This window comes from Cetorhinus maximus, chromosome 8 (genome assembly GCF_964194155.1).
Source record: "Cetorhinus maximus chromosome 8, sCetMax3.hap1.1, whole genome shotgun sequence".
NCBI classification, from domain to species: domain Eukaryota; kingdom Metazoa; phylum Chordata; class Chondrichthyes; order Lamniformes; family Cetorhinidae; genus Cetorhinus; species Cetorhinus maximus.
The window spans coordinates 12,577,840-12,596,391 of NC_135886.1; the positions used below are offsets into that span (position 1 = coordinate 12,577,840).

The following is an 18,552-nucleotide window of genomic DNA, read 5'->3' on the forward strand; positions in this document are numbered from 1 at the left end:
CCCTAACTGACCTTGAACTGAGTGGTTTGCTCAGCCATTGCAGAGGCCAGTTAAGAGTCAACCATGTCCCCTCTACAATAGCCTGGGTCCCTGGATTACTAATTCAGTGATATTACCACTATGCCGTCATCTCCCTTGAAGGTTTGAACAGCTTGAGGCTATAGAGATCGACGCCTTGTCTTTTTCCCTACCTCCCCACAACAATCCATCCTCCTACCCCTCCACTCCCATACAGCCTTAATAAACTCTGCCTTAATCACCACACAATCACCAAGACAGGCATACCTGCTGTACTCCGCTCCCCTGAAGAGATTCAGCGGGTTTCGCCACACCTTACATTCTGTCAATACAAATTTAAAGATGTTAAATGAGGGAAGGTAAAATGCTAGATGAGAAATTGGTCTAAGATGCGAATAATTGCAGCTCTTAAAAATTTGTCAGAAGTGACTGGTCAGAGCATTGGGTTAGTCATTGACCTTTCACCTCTTGAATTTGGGTTAAAATCCAGCTCAGATGATTAGATGAAAGCCTCCTTTCTCTGCTGGCTTTGAGGTCCAATGTGAATAGAATTTGGTCAATCACAGCCCAATGTCTAGTGGTCAGATGTGCCTTAATTACAACAACAATTTTAATTTACAAAGCATCTTTAACATAGCAAAACGTTCACAGGAGCATGGCAAAAAATGACAACGAATACATAACGAACTTTTAGCATGCTAAAGAGACACATGCAGGGTTCACCCTATTTTGGTTAGTCAACTGCGCATCACAAATCATGAAGTATGCGTGCTAGAGGTGATTCAAATAATGGGTGAATGAATATAAAAGCAAATTACTGTGGATGCTGGAAATCTAAAATTCAAACAGAAAATGCTGGAAAAACTCAACAGATCTGGCAGTATCTTTGGAGAGAGAAACAAAGTTAACTTTCTGAGTCCATATGGCTCTCCTTCATAGCTAGGTGAATGAATTTTGGACCAACAATACCACCTCAGCTCTTAATTGGGTGTGGGCAGTGGTTGGAAAATCCTAAGGATTTTTGCTCCAGCAACTCTTACAAAAAAATGCAGCCATCGTCTTGAAGACGACAGCAGCCACAGGCTGAGCTTCTGATCTCAACTCTATCAGTTGAGACCAATTTCTCACTTTCTTTTGAACAGGGGCAGGAAGTTAGAAGCAATAGCATTGTCCAAGAGCTGGGAGCAGATTTGCCTGACTGCCTCTCTGCACTTCCATGGAGAGGCTTAACAAATGAGTGGGGGAAATGTACAGAAGGTCATAACTGAGCACAGGCAGATTGAAGAGCTTAAAATCTATAGCCTGGCCATTCAATCAAGGTGCCATTCTCCAACTAGTCTATTTTATGGCAGCAGATCCATTAGTTCTTTTCAATCATATCTTCAGGAGGTTTGACACTTTGATTGCTGGGTGTCCTTGTTCAACAAATCTCAATTGAGTATTTAAACTAACACTTGCGAAGGTCGTTTCATGTATTGATGCCAAAGACTGAAAGGTAATGTGACACCAGCAAGTGTTTTAGGCACAGCATGTCTTCTCTGCTAATGATGTTCTGGACCTACAATCTGTACCACATCAAGTGCAAGTTAGCTCCTTATGCAGGTCTTATTCACAGTAATAAACAGTTTACATAACAGAAACTTAACGTTATTTCTATGGCAAAATTCACAGTACAGAGTATGTGACTGACAGGATTCCCAACATACAGGTGTGATTCTATACAATTTAGAATTATTTGATTTGAACTGGGGGAGGTGGGGAGAAGTTAAAAGCAACAGCATCAACCAAGAGATGGAAACCAGTTTGCCTGACTGTTTCTCTGCACTTCCATGCAGAGGCTTAACAAATAGTTTTCTGTGCTACAAAAGAGAAAAATACCATTCAGCCCATCAAGTCTGCATTGCTGTGCTTCTCTACAAACAACTTTATCAAATCCCTTTCTCCTGCTTGCTCGCCATACAATTTAGTATCCATTTCAAACAACTTTTGAAAGAATTTCTGTGAACTCTGTTTCAATAATGGTTTGCAGCAGTAAGTTCTACATTCAAAACACTAACCTCACCTCACCCCCACCGGCACCCGCTGTCCTTGTCCTCCTAGGCAGAGGTGGTTGTGGATTTGCAAAGAACTTCTAAAGAAGCCTTGGCAGGTTGCTGCAGTGCAACTTCTAAACAGTACACATTGCAGCCAATACTGTTATATTTACATAGGATATGCAGCAGAGAAACATGTAATTTCACCTTTCCAGCCCACTTCACCTACTAATTTGAACAAGTGTGTACAAGAGAATTCATCTTATGAAGCAAGTTGAGAAAGTTGATACGACAAGGAGCAGGAGTAGGCCATTCGGCCTGATTCAGGTAAATTGGTGAAGGGTTCAAATCACCGGGGATACCAGCTGACAGTGAATAAGTGAGGGGCCAGGCAGGGCGTAGTGCCAGAAGTTTACATTATTTCATCTCCAGTAATTTGTAATATGCAGTTATATATTATTCAAAGTTCACTAATGCTAAGTTTTACTCATTGTAGTGGACAGCAGAAAACGACCCTTTAGGAAATCCGAAATGGAGAAAGCAGAAATCATTTGGCATTTAAATCGAACAGTAATGTGTAGGACATGCTCCTTGAAACTTAAGTCGATTTTATTAAACAGAAATAGTCAATAGTCAAATGGAAGTGATTACCTGACACATTTTGCCTGTTCGATTCAGCCTCTCCATTGCTGGCGGTAAAATGAACCGAAGGAGAGTTGTTATCCACCGCGCCAAGCAGTGGCCGCAAGTGGCTCACGGAGACCTGCTCAATGAAAGACGTGCCGTACTTCCGAAAATACCACCACTCAAATATCTGAAACGGGAAAACAAACATACACGGACTGAATCATTACCAGACAATCCTTCCTCCATCATCAACTAAGTCACAAAACAAGCTTATTCTGCATAATAAATGCTAAGGTATCAGTTGTGGATCAACGGGTAGCTCAATCACCTCAGAGTCAGAAGAACATAGGTTCTATTCGCACACTAGACACTTGAGCACTTAATCCAGATTGACACTCCCAGCACAATACTGAGGGATTACTGCACGAGGTACCCATCTTTCAATTAGATGTTAAACTGAAGCCATATTTGCCTTCTCAGGTGAACGCAAAAGATCCTATGTCACTGTCTCAAGCAACAGCAGGGCAATTCTCCCTGTGCCCTGGCTAATTTTTATCCCCAAGGTAACATCACTATTACACATAATCTGGTCATCATCACGCTGCTATTCATGAGAGCTTGCTGTACATAAACTGGCTGCCACGATTCCTACATTATAACTATGAAAACACTTCAAAAGTTCATCACTGGTTGTAAATCATTTTGGGATGCCCCTAGGTTGGGAAATTCCAATTGCAAAACATAGCTTTTTTTGTGTTTTTTTTTCTAAACAGATATTAAGTTCAGTCAGTTTGTATCAATTGCGTGGTCAGAAAAAGTAAGCATTATATTTCTATTAATTTCTTTTCAATACATGATGAAGTAAGCAATGGCTTGTATGTAACTTTTTTTATTCATTCACGGGATGTGGGCTTCACTGGCTGGGCCAGCATTTATTGCCCATCCCTAATTGCCCTTGGGAAAGTGGTGGTGAGCTGCCTTCTTGAACCACTGCAGTCCACATGGTGTAGGTACACCCACAGTGCTGTTAGGGAGGGAGTTCAGGATTTTGACCCACCAACAGTGAAGGAACAGCGATATATTTCCAAGTCAAGATGGCGAATGACTTGGAGGGGAACTTCCAGGTGGTGGTTTTGCCATCTATCTGCTGCCCTTGTCCTTCTAGATGGTAGTGGGTTTGGACGGTGCTGTTGAAGGAGCCTTAGTGAATTCCTCCTCTCAGCAATTCACAAGACCTAACAAAACTTTTTTGCCTGTGCTCGCCTCTTCTTTCGCTGACCCTCAACCCACAGAATCAAAAAGAACCTATCTATCTCGGTCTTAAATACACTCAATGACCTGGCCTCCACAGCCTTCTGTGGCAATGAATTCCATAGATTCACCACTCTCTGGCTAAAGAAGTTTCTCCTCATTTCTGTTCTAAAAGGTCTTCCCTTTACTCTGAGGCTGTGCCCTCGGGTCCTAGTCTCTCCTACTAATGGAAACATCTTCCTCACGTCCACTCTATCCAGGCCTTTCAGTATTCTGTAAGTTTCAAACAGATCCCCCTCACCCTTCTAAACTCCATTGAGTATAGACCCAGAGTCCTCAGACGTTCCTCATATGTGAAGCCTTTCATTCCTGGGATCATTCTCGTAAACCTCCTCTGGACCCTCTCCAGGGCCAGAACATCCTTCCTGAGATACGGGGCCCAAAATTGCTCACAATATTCTAAATGTGGTCTAACCCGAGCCTTATAAAGCCTCAACAGCACATCCCTGCTTTTATATTCTAGTCCTCTCGAAATAAATGCCAACATTGCATTTGCCTTCCTAACTACCAACTCAACCTGCAAGTTAACCTTAAGAGAATCCGGGACTAGGACTCCCAAGTCCCTTTGCACTCCAGATTTCTGAATTCTCTCCCCATTTAGAAAATAGTCTATGCCTCTATTCTTCCTACCGAAGTGCATGACCTCACACTTCCCCACGTTGTATTCCATCTGCCACCTCTTTGCCCATTCTCCTAACCTGTCCAAATCCTTCTGCAGCCTGTCCCTCAATACTACTTGTCCCTCCACCTATCTTTGTATCATCTGCAAACTTAGCCAGAATGCCCTCAGTTCCTTCATCTAGATCATTAATGTATAAAGTGAAAAGTTGTGGTCCCAACAATGACCCTTGCGCGACTCCACTAGTCACCGGCCGCCATCCTGAGAAGGACCCCCTTTATCCCCACTCTTTGCCTCCTGCCAGACAGCCAATCTTCTATCCATGCTAGTACATTGCCTCTCACACCACGGGCTCTTATCTTACTGAGCAGCCTCCTGTGCGGCACCTTGTCAAAGGCCTTCTGGAAGTCCAAGTAGATAACATCCATTGGCTCACCTTTGTCTAACCTGCTCATTACCTCCTCAAAGAATTCTAACAGATTTGTCAGGCATGACCTCCCCTTGATGAAACCATGCTGACTTTGCCCTATTTTACCATGCACTTTCAAGTATTCTGAAATCTCATCCTTAATAATGGACGCTAAAATTTTACCAACGACCGAGGTCAGGCTAATTGGCCTGTAATTTCCCGTCTTTTGCCTCACTCCGTTCTTAAACGTGATTTTCCAGTCCTCTGGGACCCTCCTTGACTCGTGATTCCTGAAAGATCACCACTAACGCCTCCACTATCTCTTCAGCTATCTCCTTCAGAACTCTGGAGTGTAATCCATCTGGTCCAGGTGATTTATCCACCTTCAGACCTTTCAGTTTTCCTAGCACCTTCTCCTTGGTAATGGCCACCATACTCACCTCTGCCCCCCGACTCTCTTGAACTTTGGGGATGTTACTCGTGTCTTCTACTATGAAGACTGACGCAAAGTACCTATTCAGTTCCTCCGCCATTTCTTTGTTCCCCACTACTACTTCTCCAGCGTCATTTTCCAGCAGCCCAATGTCCACTTTTGCCTCTCTCTTACCCTTTATATATCTAAAAAAAACTCTTGCAATCGTCTTTTATATTACTGTCTAGTTTACCCTCGTATTTAATCTTCTCCCTCCTTATTTCTTTTTTAGTTGTCCTCTGTTGGTCTTTGTAGGTTTCCCAATTCCCTGGCTTCCCACTGCTCTTCACCGCATTGTATGCTTTCTCTTTAGCTTTTATGCTGTCCCTGACTTCCCTTGTCAGCCATGGTTGCCTCGTCCTCCTTTTAGTATGCTTGTTCTTCCTAGGGATGAATTTTTGCTGTGTCTCCCAAATTACTCCCAGAAACTCCTGCCATTGCTGTTCCACTGTCTTTCCTGCTAGGCTCATCTCCCAGTCAATTCTGGCCAGCTCCTCCCTCATGCCTCTGTAGCTGCCTTTATTCAACTGTCATACCGTTACATCTGATTCCAGAAGTGCTAAACTGTGGGCTCCCCAGCATCCAAACACCCTCCCCTACATCGTCCAAAAGGCTTTCTAAATACATGTGCCTGGACACACACAAAAAGCCTTTAAGAGGCTTTAAGGGTGGGGGGTGTCACAGCCGAGTCCAGTACAGTTGCATCCCATATTCACTAATTTTTGAGCAGGGGTTGCCAGTCATGCCTTCAATTGTCTCAGCCCCAAGCTCTGGAATTCCTTTCCCAAGCCTCTCCACTCCTTTGTCTCTCTCCCTCCTCCTTTAGGATGCTCCTTAATTCTAAAGTATCTAGAAAAACAGAGCAGCACAATTGGCTACATGTTACCCCTCAATATGTGGGAGGTCAGCCATCACCTGACTGAGAGTCATCACCAGGAGTTGCTCAGTGCCTTTAGAAAGCACCTGGTGGGAAAGAAGGACCGGCAAAAGCCTCAGGGGAAGATGGCCAGTGGACAGGACACAACTCAGGTCAAACAGAAGAAAAGCCACACATTTTTAGAAAAAGGCACACAATAAGCGAAATCAAAAGTTCATAACAATTTAACTTTGAAATTGGTAGTTCCCTATAACCTTGGCTGCCTGCATTTTATTGCTTCACATCCTGGGCTACCAGTACTTTTACTACCCCAAGGACTGGTCACCAACCAGCAGTTCCCACTGTCCCACAAACAGTGCCACCAGCAGCTCCCACTGCCCTAGGCAACACAATGGCATCTCTGCTGGTGAATTGACCTTGTTTTGTGTAGTTCTGGCATTACGACCTATGGCAGAGAACTAGATTTAATTACTGCAAATGCCACATTATGTGTTGTGACACATTTCCTTACTGCACCATCCAAAGAACCCATAGGGGAATAAACTTAGTGCAGAAGCAACAGAAAAGATCCATTTGTCCATGTCAAATGTTGATGTTGAACATCCATCCCGGTGCTAGTTTCAGTGTATGCCCTGAAGAGCCCTTTGCAAAGCTTTTTTTGGAAAAATATACTTTATTCATAAAATATCTGAAACAACATTAAACATTTCAAAATGGTCACCACAAAAAGTGCAAGCACTTCACATTCTTCAGCCTCAGTTCCCATTGCACAGGCTTAAACCTTTAACTTCTCATGACCTTTCTAGTGAATCTGTACATCATCACAGTTGAAATAAAATGCATCTGGCATTCTTAAAAAAAGGGCACTTTTTAAAAATACTTGTGAAAGAGCACATTAGTTATGAGATAATGTGTTCGAGGGTAACGTCCATGGGAGTGAGTAGCGCCTCCGTGCTTTAAAAAGAACTTATGCAAATGATTTGAAAACATGGCTCCAATGAATTTGTACGAGCACTCAGTATGCTGCTTGGTGGGAAAGGGTACAGGCAGTGTGACTGAAGAGCTGTTTTCTCAGACAACAGGCGCCTCTTGCTGGTTGGTTTGAAATTTGCAAAGATCACTCTTCCTGACCAGGAGAACCAGGATCATGTTTAAACTTTCCTGGCAACAGATTCCCTGAGTATCCAACACCTGTAAACAAAGAGGCCACTACATCTGCCTGAATCTAACCTCCCACTGGTGATGTCGATGCAGAGAACTGTCTGCCTTCAAATTAATTTCAACACAAATGGAAACAGGCTGCTGCAATAGTCTTTACATCATATTTAATTTAGAGACGGGACAATCTAGCAGTTCAGTAGAACTGTCACCTCACCAGGTCCATGCCACTGTCTTTGGAGAAACATTAGAAATAAGAGTAATGCTCAATGATTGATTTTGGATTAACTAACTTCCAATCTTTGAACGTGTCATAGAGACCAACAACAAATTACAGACCAGGGACGTAATAATAACCAGGGACGTAAAAATAACCACTGTCATTTCTGTAGTGCCTTTAATGCAGCAAAATGTCCAAGGTACTTCACAGGAATGGTGTCACAAAATTTGTCACTGAGTCACATAAAGAGGTAGAATGACAGATGACCAAGGGCTTGGTCAAAGGGATAGGTTTTCATCAATGACTTACAGGAGGAGACAAAAGTAAAGAGGGAATTCCAGAGTTTAGGGCCTCAGCAGCTGAAGGCACAGCTGCCATTGGTGGAGCAATGAAAATCAGGGATACACAAAGGACCACAATTGGAGAAGCACTGGGGTCTTGGAAGGTTGCAGGATGGAAGGAGGTTACAGAAATATTGAGGGGTGAGGTCATGGAGCATCTAAACACAAGGATAAGAATTTAAAATAAAACAGAGCATTGTGAGAGGAGGAGCTAATTTAGATCAGCAAACACAGTGGGAGATGGGTGAACGAGACTTGGTATGAGCCAGGATAAAGGCAGCAGGCTTTTGGGTGAGCTCAAGTGTATGGAGTAATTTCTGTGTTTGGAATATTTTACAAGATAGAGGGAGATATGTTTAATGAAATAGGACAAGTTAACAAGTATTTACAAGTGGGAGGTTATATTGAAGTTCTTGCAGAAAATGACAGTCCATCACAGTTTATAGTATATAAATGATCTGGAACTGACAACAAAACAAAAACATTTGTTTGCAGGAGACAGCAAATTGGTGAGATGTCAAACAACAGAGAACAGAAACAGAGAATGGTAGCATAGTGTTACTGTTACTGGACCAGTGATCCAAAGACCTGGGCTAATACTCTGGGGACACAAGTTCAACTCTCATCATTGCAATTAATAAATTTGAAATAAAAAGTTGCTCTCAGTAATGATGATCATGAAACTACTGGGTTGTAATAAAAAAATACGCTGGTTCACAAGTGTCCTTCAGGGAAGGAAATCTGCTGTCCTGACTTGGACAGGCCTATATGTGACTCCAAACTAACAGCAATGTGGTCGTCTTCCAGCTTCTTTCTAAATCTGCCTAGCAAGCCACTCAGTTGTATCAAATCAATGCAGAAAAATTAACTTAAGCACCGGAAACAGTGAAGGCACACCCTGCCCGATCATGCAAAATTCTCACCATTAACATCTGGGACTTGTGCCAAAATTGGGAGGGCTGTTCTAGGCTGGTGAAGCAACAGCCAGGCACCATCATATTCACTACCTTACTGCTGTTGGCCCAGACTCCTCCTTCACCATGAAGGTACTGGATATAGCAAAGGTTATGGGCACTGACAACATCCCAGAAGTACTGAAGACTTGTGCTCCAGAACTAGCCACGCTCCTAGCCAAGCTGTTCCAGTACAGTTACAACTGGCATTTACCCAACAATGTGGGCCTGACAACAACTTGTCCCCAAAAGGCAGGACAAATACAATCCAGCCAATCACCACCCCAGTAACCTAATTCTCAATCATCAGAATAGTGATGCAAGATGTTATCGACAGTGCTATCAAGCAGCCCTTACACAGCAATAACCTGCTCACCGATGCTCAGTTTGGGTTCTGTCAGGACCACTCCAGACCTCACAAACATGGACAAAAGAGCTAAGCTCAAGTGGTGAGGTGAGAGTGACTGTTCTTGACATCAAGACAGCGTTTGAACATGTGAGGCATCAAGGAGCCATAGCAAAATTGAAGTCAATGGTACTCAGGGGGAAAACTCTCCACCGACTGGAGTCATACCAAGCACAAAGAATGATGGTGGTGGATGTTGGAGGTCAATCAGCTCAGCCCCAGGGTACTGATGCAGAAATTCCTCAGGGTAGTGTCCTAGACCCAACCAGCTTCAGCTACTTCATCAATGCCTATCACTCCATCATTAGGTCAAAATAGCAATGTTCACTGGTGATTACATAAAGTTCAGTTCTCTTCACAACTCCTCAGGTAATAAAGCAATCCATGCCTCCATGTACCAAGACCTGAACAACTTTCAGGCTTGTGTTGATAAGTGGCAATTAACATTTGCACCACACAAGTACCAGGCAATGACCATCTCCAACAAGAGAGATTCTAACCATCTGTCCCTGACATTCAATGGCATTACTATCGCCAAATCCCCCACAATTAGCATCCTGGGACCTTACCACTGCCCAGAAACTGAACTGGACCAGCCACATAAATACTGTGGTTATAAGAGTAGGTCAAAGGCTGGGAATTCTACAGAAAGTAACTCGTCTCTTGACTCGCCAAATCCTGTCCCGTATCTACAAGGGACAAGTCAGCAGTGTGATGGAATACTCTCCACTTGCCTGGATGAGTGCAGTTCCAACAATCCTCTTGAAAGCTCAACACTAACCAGGACAAAGCAGTCCACTTGATCAGCACCCCATCCATTACTTTAAATATTCACTCCCTCCACCACCGGGGCACAGTGGTGCTACCAGGGTGCGTGCCATACGCAAGATGAAACGCAGCAAATCACCAAGGCTCCTTTGACAGAACCTTCCAAATTCCCAACCTCTATCATACAGAAGGACAAGGGCATCAGACGCATGGGAACACTACCACCTGCAAGTTCCCCTCTAAGCCACTCGCCATTCTGACTTGGAACTATAATCGCTGTTCCTTCACTGTGGCCGGGTCAAAATCCTGGAACTCCCTCCCTAAAAGGAATGTTGGTGCACCTACACCAGATGGACTGCAGCTATTGAAGAAGGCAGCTCACCACCACCTTCTCAAGAGCAATTTGGGATGAGCAATAAACTCTGGATTTGCCAGCCACACTCCCATCCCTCGAATTAATAAAAAAAATGGAAGGTGGTTAGGTTTAAAAGGTGGCCTGATGAGTTGGAAGGAAAATAAGTGGAGGGAACATAAACAGGGTGGTCCCAGGCTATGAAACACAAGACAATGATGGAAGGAAATGGTGGAGAACTTACTGAAGATAATAATAGTGTGTAATAAGGAAAACTAGCAGGATCTTGGCATGTAGTCAGCAACACAGCAGAAATCCCAAGAGCTGACGAATAAATCTGTGCAAGGCATTAGTACAATCACATCTGTAGTAAAGTGTCCAATATGGCCACAAAACTGTAACAACGATATCTAGGCATGGGAAGCAGTGCAGAAAAAGGACAACCAAACTGACACCCAGCTTAATTCTACTGTGGTGAAGGCACCACCACAGTGCTATTAGATAGGGAGTTCCATGATTTTGACCGAGCAATGACAAGGATGCAAGACAGTGAGCTGCATTGGAATGAAGAAGTTTGGAAAGTATGGTCGGTGCTTTTGTTGAGGTGGACAATGTTGCTCATGTGGAAAAGAGTAGTCTCTTACTCTCAACTTCATTCTTTCAGGCTGCCTTTGACCAGACCGACATCAGGCTGGTTTTTACAGTCAGTGGCAAACCAACAGTGCTTGCCATTGACCTCAAAGATAGCTGCCCACCAAGTTCTTGCGAACTCTGTGCCATACCTTTCCTGATGTCAGCTTGAATCTGGTGCTAAGTCAAGGGATCTCCAGGTGCCCTGCAAGCAGTTAAGCAACCAACCACATACAACTACCCTCACAGACAGTGAACCAGGAAGTAAAAACCACTTCACTTATAATTTTACATTTTACTGCCAGCAAAATAAATGATTGGAACATATACATGGAGCTAAGGTAGAAGCTCAAATATCAAAAACTTTTAAAAAATTAACATGTAGAATTTCTTACTGTAATGACAGACAAATTTTAAAAATTACATTTTCAGGGTCATTGAAACTGTTTAGCAGTATTTATAAAAACACCTCGACTAATCAGAGTTGACTTGCCAACAATCAGCACCCTTTCCTCCTGCAGTATAAACTGTTGCTCCCTTTGATATTTGGCATTCTTACATCTGTCCCAATGACCGCAAGATGAAAAACTCTGAAAGCATGTCTCTTTTTTCAGCAATGTTCAAGTTCTGTACTACCAATCGACTAATAGTAATTATAAACTTAGCAATCTGTTAAAAACCCAGTTACACCTCATTCAACAAGGTGTAATTTTCAAGAGCCTTTACATCAATACTTAGAGGACAAGAAGTTCTCATCAGTTCAATAATTTCTAATTGACTGAATTCTGAAAGGAGCTTAACAATGCACCCTGTGCAGAAGCTTAGGATCACTGATAGCAATCTCTGGATTTCCACGATTAACCATGCACGTGCAGACTCCAGATGTTGCTGTCAGATTCAGAGAAGTAACGACAGCGAGCACTGACATTTCTGCTGTCATCACTACCACAAAATCTGGCCATCAAGTCACAACTACCTCGAACAACATTTTCCCCACAACCCTCCAAGATCACTTATGTAGCCCCAAGTACAATCGCTCAATTATTAGTGGAGCTCCCTTCATTTTCCTAGGCCCTATGCTCTGGAATTCCCTCCCTAAACCTGCACACTCTATCTTTCTCACCCCTTTAAGACGCTCCTTAATTCCTACCTCTTTGACCAAGCTTTTGGTCATCTGTCCTAATATGTAGTTTGGAGCAAAGTTTTGTTCGATAATGCTCTTGTGAAGCGCCTTGGGCTGCTTTACACTGTTAAGGGTGATATATAAATGCAATCTGTCAATGTTTTCTTGGCGAAGGACAGGACACAGAATTGAAAGCTCAGCTCAGGATTGAACAGGACACCAAGGTGTTGCATGAGTGAACGGTCAGAGACAGTGGGATTGAGGTGGTAATGGCAAGGGGCCAAAATTCATGACCATTGTCTTACTGATGTTATGAAGTTGTGGTTGATCCAGAGACAGAGGCCGTTTGTTGTGAGGTTGAAGTTAGAGCCAGGCATCATCAGCTGACTCGGTACATATAGCTGATGGGATTGTGGGGAAGTATAAGCGAAGAGGAGGGGGAAAATCCTTAGCAGACTCCAGAAATGGCACTGAAAGCCATATCTATATACACACACACACAGACACACACGTGAAAACTATATATCAAACATCAAATATAAATGTATATGTGTGGATCTATGATGTTTACATTAGCTTGGATAATAAAATTAATTTATACTGCTATTCATACAACATAACTCACAATCTATTATGGCGCTTAAATTGCCTTATCTCCTTGAAGTCATAAAATCTCATTATCTAAATAAACACAGCAGGAGATTCAAAGTTTAATTGATGTTTGATGAATGAAGATACCAGGAGGTTACTGTAAATAAGGCCTCAAGACGTAGAAGCAGAAGCAGGCCATCCGGCCCATCGAGTCTGCTCCATCTTCCAATGAGATCATGGCTGATCTGGTAATCCTCAACACCACTTTCCTGCCTTTTCCCCATAACCCTTGATTCCCTTACTGATTTAAAATCTGTCTACCTCAGCCTTGATACTTAATGACCCAGCTTCTGCAGCCCTCTGCTGTAAAGAATTCCACAGATTAACTCCCCTCTGAGGGAACAAATTCCTCATCTCTGTCTTAAATGGGTGATCCCTTACTCTAAGATTATGCCCTCTGGTCCTAGACTCTCCTACAATGGGAAACAACCTCTCAGCATCTACCCTGTCGAACACCCTAGGAATTTTAGATGTTTCAATAAGGTCGCTTCTCATTCTTCTAAACTCCAATGAGTACAGGCCCAACCTACTCAACCTCGCCTCATAAGAAAATCCCTCCATACCCGGGATCAACCTAGTGAACCTTCTCTGGACTGCCTCCAATGCCAGTGTATCTTTCCTTAGATAAGGGGACCAAAATTGTTCACCGTATTTAAGGTGTGGTCTAACTAGTGCCTTGTATATAACAAGACTTCCCTATTTTTATACTCCATTCCAATTCCAAATTTCCAACTCCACCCCCACGTAGCCGGTTAAAATAAAACTTAAAAAAAATATATACTTTCTACATAAGTGTGACAACTCTGAAAACTTCCAGTAAGTTTAAGGCCCCATTGTTAATTTCTTTCTCCCCATTTCTCTCCAGAAAATGCTGACCTGTTGGATATATTTCCATGTTTGCAGTGCTCAGTTCCATTCGCAATTCTTTAGATACAGAAGCAGTCCTTCCCAAATGCAGCAACGCCTGGACAACATTCCTTGAGCTAATAAGTAGCAAGTAATATTTGTGCCCTTTAGGTGCCAGGCAATGATTATCTCCAACAAGAGAGAGAGAGTGCAAGCACCTTGCATGGTAATCTGATGAGATCACACCTGGACGACTGTGTACAGTTCGTGTCTCCTTATTTAAAGGGGAATATTATTGCATTGGAGGCAGCTCAGAGAAGATTCACTAGGTTGATTCCTGGGATGAAGGGGCTCTCTTATGGGGGAAAAGTTCAGCAGGTTGGGCCGGTGCTCCTTGGAGTTTAGAAGAATGAGAGGTGCTCTTATTGAAATACAAGATGCTGGGCAGGGGGTGGGGGCTTGCTGATAAGGTGGATGCTGAGAGGATGATTCCCCTCATGGGGGAATCTAGAAATAAGGAGCTCATTTCAAATTAAGGGTTACTCCCATTTACAATAAAGATGAGGAATTTCTTCCCTCAGAGGGTCATTTGTCTTTGGAATTCTCTACCCCAGCGAACAGTGAAGGCTGGGACATTGAATATATTCAAGGCTGAGTTAGACAGGTTTTTAATTGACAAGGGAATCAAGGGTTATGGGGGGCAGGCAGGAAATTGGAGTTAAGGTCCCAAACAGATCAGCTAAGGCCTTATTGAATGGACCAGCAGGCTCAAAGGGTCGAATGGCCTATTTATGCCCCTATTTGTGATGTCCTTATCTTCTATGGTGAGCGGTTCAGCTAAAGGCTCCCCAAACTTCTCTACAAGGACAAGGCAGGAGCAAGATGGAGTGCCCTCCACGGGCAGCTCCAAGAAACTCAGAAGATAGCAACCGGGATAAAGCAGTCTGCTTAACAGACACTTCAGCCACTAACTAAAGACCCACTTCCTCCTGTACCAGTGCACCATTGTTGCGATGGGTACTGGTTACGGGATGCAGTGCAACAACTCGCCAAGGATTTTTACACAGCACCTCCATAATCTGGAACCTCTGCAGGAATTCTCACTTGGTAATGGTCAGAGTCAGAATGAGAGCAGGGCACTTCCTACACAGGCTTATAAAGACAAGAAAGAAAGGTCGGAACTATCACAGAACTAACCAGTCACACCCATTACTGAGCTTCAGGAGTTTCCATTACTTACTCTCAATTCACATGAATGTACAGCTCATTTTGTACACACGGTCACCACTATGCTTTATGTAGACCGAACACGAACACAGGAGCTCCCACAGAAAAAAAAAACTCACCTCTCAAAACAAAAATCATTCTAACTCCTCGATCAACTTCCACATAAAACGGTTACTGATGAACACACCAATTTTTTCAATGTTATGAGCAGATGGTTTGGGGTAGACAGAAGCAGGCTGTTTCCAATAGGCGATGGGTGAAAAACAAGGTGCCATAGATAGAAGATTAAATGAGACACTCAGAACAGGGGGTGGGAGAAACTTCACACTAACAGTTAATGATTAAGATAGAAACTATCAAGGTTGAAGATTAGATTCGAGAGGTGGATGAAGGAAAAGGGGTTGAAGGGACAAAGGAACAGGGTGGATTAATGTGATTGGAACTCGAGTAAAATTTGCTTTTCGACACTCGAGCAACCAGAATTCCGGGGTAGGGTCTGTTTTTTCATTGGACATGTCAAACTCACTGGTAATAGTTATTGGCAGCCTGTCCTCGCTCCAGTCTCAGCCGCCCACTGCCCTGCAGCATCATCTCCCCTCGCACCCCTCACTAGATTTGTGCGCTCCCACACTTCAAGGCCTCACCGACCCTGTGATCATCCTGGGCTTTCTTACGGGATGAATACACTGAATGCACCTTATATCTCAGTTAACTAGCACATCCTATTAACTGGCACCTCCCATTCCCAGAGCACGCCGGACAGAGATTTTCCTGTATTTGCTTGCACAGAGGGTAATTAGCGACATGGACAGGTTGGGCCAAATGGGCTCTTGGTTTCCATGTTGTAACTGCTAAGTATTTCTGTCAGTCATGTAGAATTATAGCATGTCACAGCTCATAAACAAGCCATTCAACCCATCAAATCTCAATGTATTTCTCCACATGAGCCACCCTAGGCTATCCCTGCTCGTCTGCTTTAACATTCTTCTTTTTCAAACAAACCATCCCATTTGCTCTTAAATGACTTGTGCACTCTGCTTCAACAATGCCCATACATGTGGTTGCAGGGTTCCATTGTCTAATCCATCAGCTTACGTTCGCATTCAGATCTTCACACATGGTGCCCAACACAGGGCTGCCTAATCCTGTCCTTATGGGGGAAGGCGAGGGAGAGGGCCGACGATTTTCCTCTGGTTGCTATTATGAACAGAAGGCCATTCAGCCCCTCGATCCTACTCCGCCATTCAACTATACCATGGCTGATCTGCAATTCAACTCCATTTATTTGACTTAGCCTCATATAGCCTTATCGAATGGAAATCTACTGACCTTAGTCTTGAAAACTCCAATTGACGCTCAGCATCCACAACCTACTGGAATGGTCGTTGACAGGGCCCTCAACCGTGTCCGGCCCATATCCCGCGCATCCTCCCTCACGCCTTCTCCTCCTTCCCAGAAACATGATAGGGTCCCCCTTGTCCTCACTTATCACCCCACCAGCCTCCGCATTCAAAGGATCATCCTCCGCCATTTCCGCCAACTCCAGCATGATGCCACCACCAAACACATCTTCCCTTCACCCCCCCTGACGGCATTCCGTAGGGATCGTTCTCTCCGGGACACCCTGGTCCACTCCTCCATCGCCCCCTACTCCTCAACCCCCACTTATGGCACCTCCCCATGCCCACGCAGAAGATGCAACACCTGCCCCTTCACTTCCTCTCTCCTCACCGTCCAAGGGCCCAAACACTCCTTTCAAGTGAAGCAGCATTTCACTTGCATTTCCCCTAACTTAGTCTACTGCATTCGTTGCTCCCAATGCGGTCTCCTCTACATTGGAGAGACCAAACGCAAACTGGGCGACCGTTTTGCGGAACACCTGCGGTCTGTCCGCAAGAAAGACCCAAACCTCCCTGTCGCTTGCCATTTTAACACTCCACCCTGTTCTCTTGCCCACATGTCTGTCCTTGGCTTGCTGCATTGTTCCAGTGAAGCCCAACGCAAACTGGAGGAACAGCACCTCATCTTCCAACTAGGCACTTTACAGCCTTCCGGGCTGAATATTGAATTCAACAACTTTAGATCTTAAACTCCCCCTCCCCTCATCCCCACCCCGTTTCTCCCCCACCTCCCCCGCTGTTTTTCAATAATTTATATAGATTCTTCTTTCCCCACCTATTTCCATTATTTTTAAATCTAAAACTAAAACCTTGTTAGCCTTTCCACCCCACCCCCACTAGAGCTGTACTTTGAATATCCTGTCTTCCATTCTTAATTAGCACTTTTCTCAGACAAAACACCTCTTTGACCCTTTTGTCTGTGACATCTTTTGATTATCTGCTCATCTCCACAATCACCGCACCCTCAATGTCTCTCTCTCCCCCCACCACCCCCGCCCCCCCCACCCACCTTAAACCAATTTATATTTCTCCCTTCTTCTAACTATGCTTCAGTTCTGCCGAAGGGCCATGAAGGCTCGAAACGTTAACTGATTTCTTCTCCGCCGATGCTGCCAGACCTGCTGAGTTTTTCCAGGTAATTCTGTTTTTGTTCCAGATTTCAATATGCTTTGGGTGGGAAAGTGCTTCCTGATTTCATTCCTCTGTGTGCTAAACCTAATTTTATTGTAGCTCCTTCTCAATTCCCTTAGCAGATGAAATATTTTCTCCCTATCAACACTACCCAATCCTTTTAAGATTCTACACACCTCTATCCAGTCATCTTGCAATCTTCTATGTTCTAGGGGATACAAGCCAATGAGTTAGCGGCATTGGAAACAAAGCAAGATCACATCTTATGTTCACCACTTTTGAACAAAATGGCAAATATGTTCTAAAAGAACAAGGTTTCTCAAAGAAACTGCGAGAAGAAATGTTCCTCACTGGGAACCACGTCCAATGGGGGGCCAGTGAAGGGTGACCAGGTGTAGAGTTCCTGGTCGATGGAAGAAAATCATTTCTTTTTTAAAATAACAGATATAATACTTACTAATATGAGTCCTGATATGAGAGAGGACGTCCCTGTTAATGCCACATAGAACTTCGGAGTCAATGTGTTCAGAAATGCAGTTACTAAAAGGAAGAGAAATTATTCACAGGTAAACAAGGAAAACAGACCGCGATAGCAACACAAGCACAAGAAAAAAACAAAGGAAACAGTCTTGAACCTATTTTGGTCACTAAACTGGATGAGGTCAAAATCCAGTCCAAGTAGATGAGATGAAATCACTTTCTCATTCATTCTACCTGCCAATTATTAAGTTTTTCTTCAGTACTCTGTGGAGTATACTTTGCGAGTGCTCAATGGGTAGCATACTTGCCTCAGAGTCAGTAAGTTGTGTGTTCACAGACCCACTCCAGAGGTTTGAGCACATGATGCAGGCTAACCCTTAGTGTTACGTTGGGGAAGTGCTGCACTGTCAGAGGTGCCATCTCTCAGGTGAAATGTTAATCCAATGGTTTGTCTACCTGTTCAGATTGATGTTGAAAGATCCCACAGCACTATTCACAAA

General features: G+C 43.7%; 1 protein-coding gene across 5 annotated transcripts in view; it reads right to left on the reverse strand.

Moving 5' to 3' along the window:
* Window positions 1-18,552, reverse strand: part of LOC144683435 (suppressor of tumorigenicity 7 protein homolog) — a 153,937-nt gene that overhangs the window by 82,130 nt on the left and 53,255 nt on the right. For all 5 annotated transcript variants that reach the window (XM_078546444.1, XM_078546440.1, XM_078546441.1 and 2 more), the window contains exons 2-4: window positions 18,030-18,112; window positions 2,703-2,865; window positions 286-340 (exon numbers count right to left, since the gene is read on the reverse strand). In XM_078546444.1, the coding sequence (XP_078402570.1) occupies window positions 286-340; window positions 2,703-2,865; window positions 18,030-18,112 (301 nt within the window). The remainder of the gene's footprint in view (window positions 1-285; window positions 341-2,702; window positions 2,866-18,029; window positions 18,113-18,552) is intronic.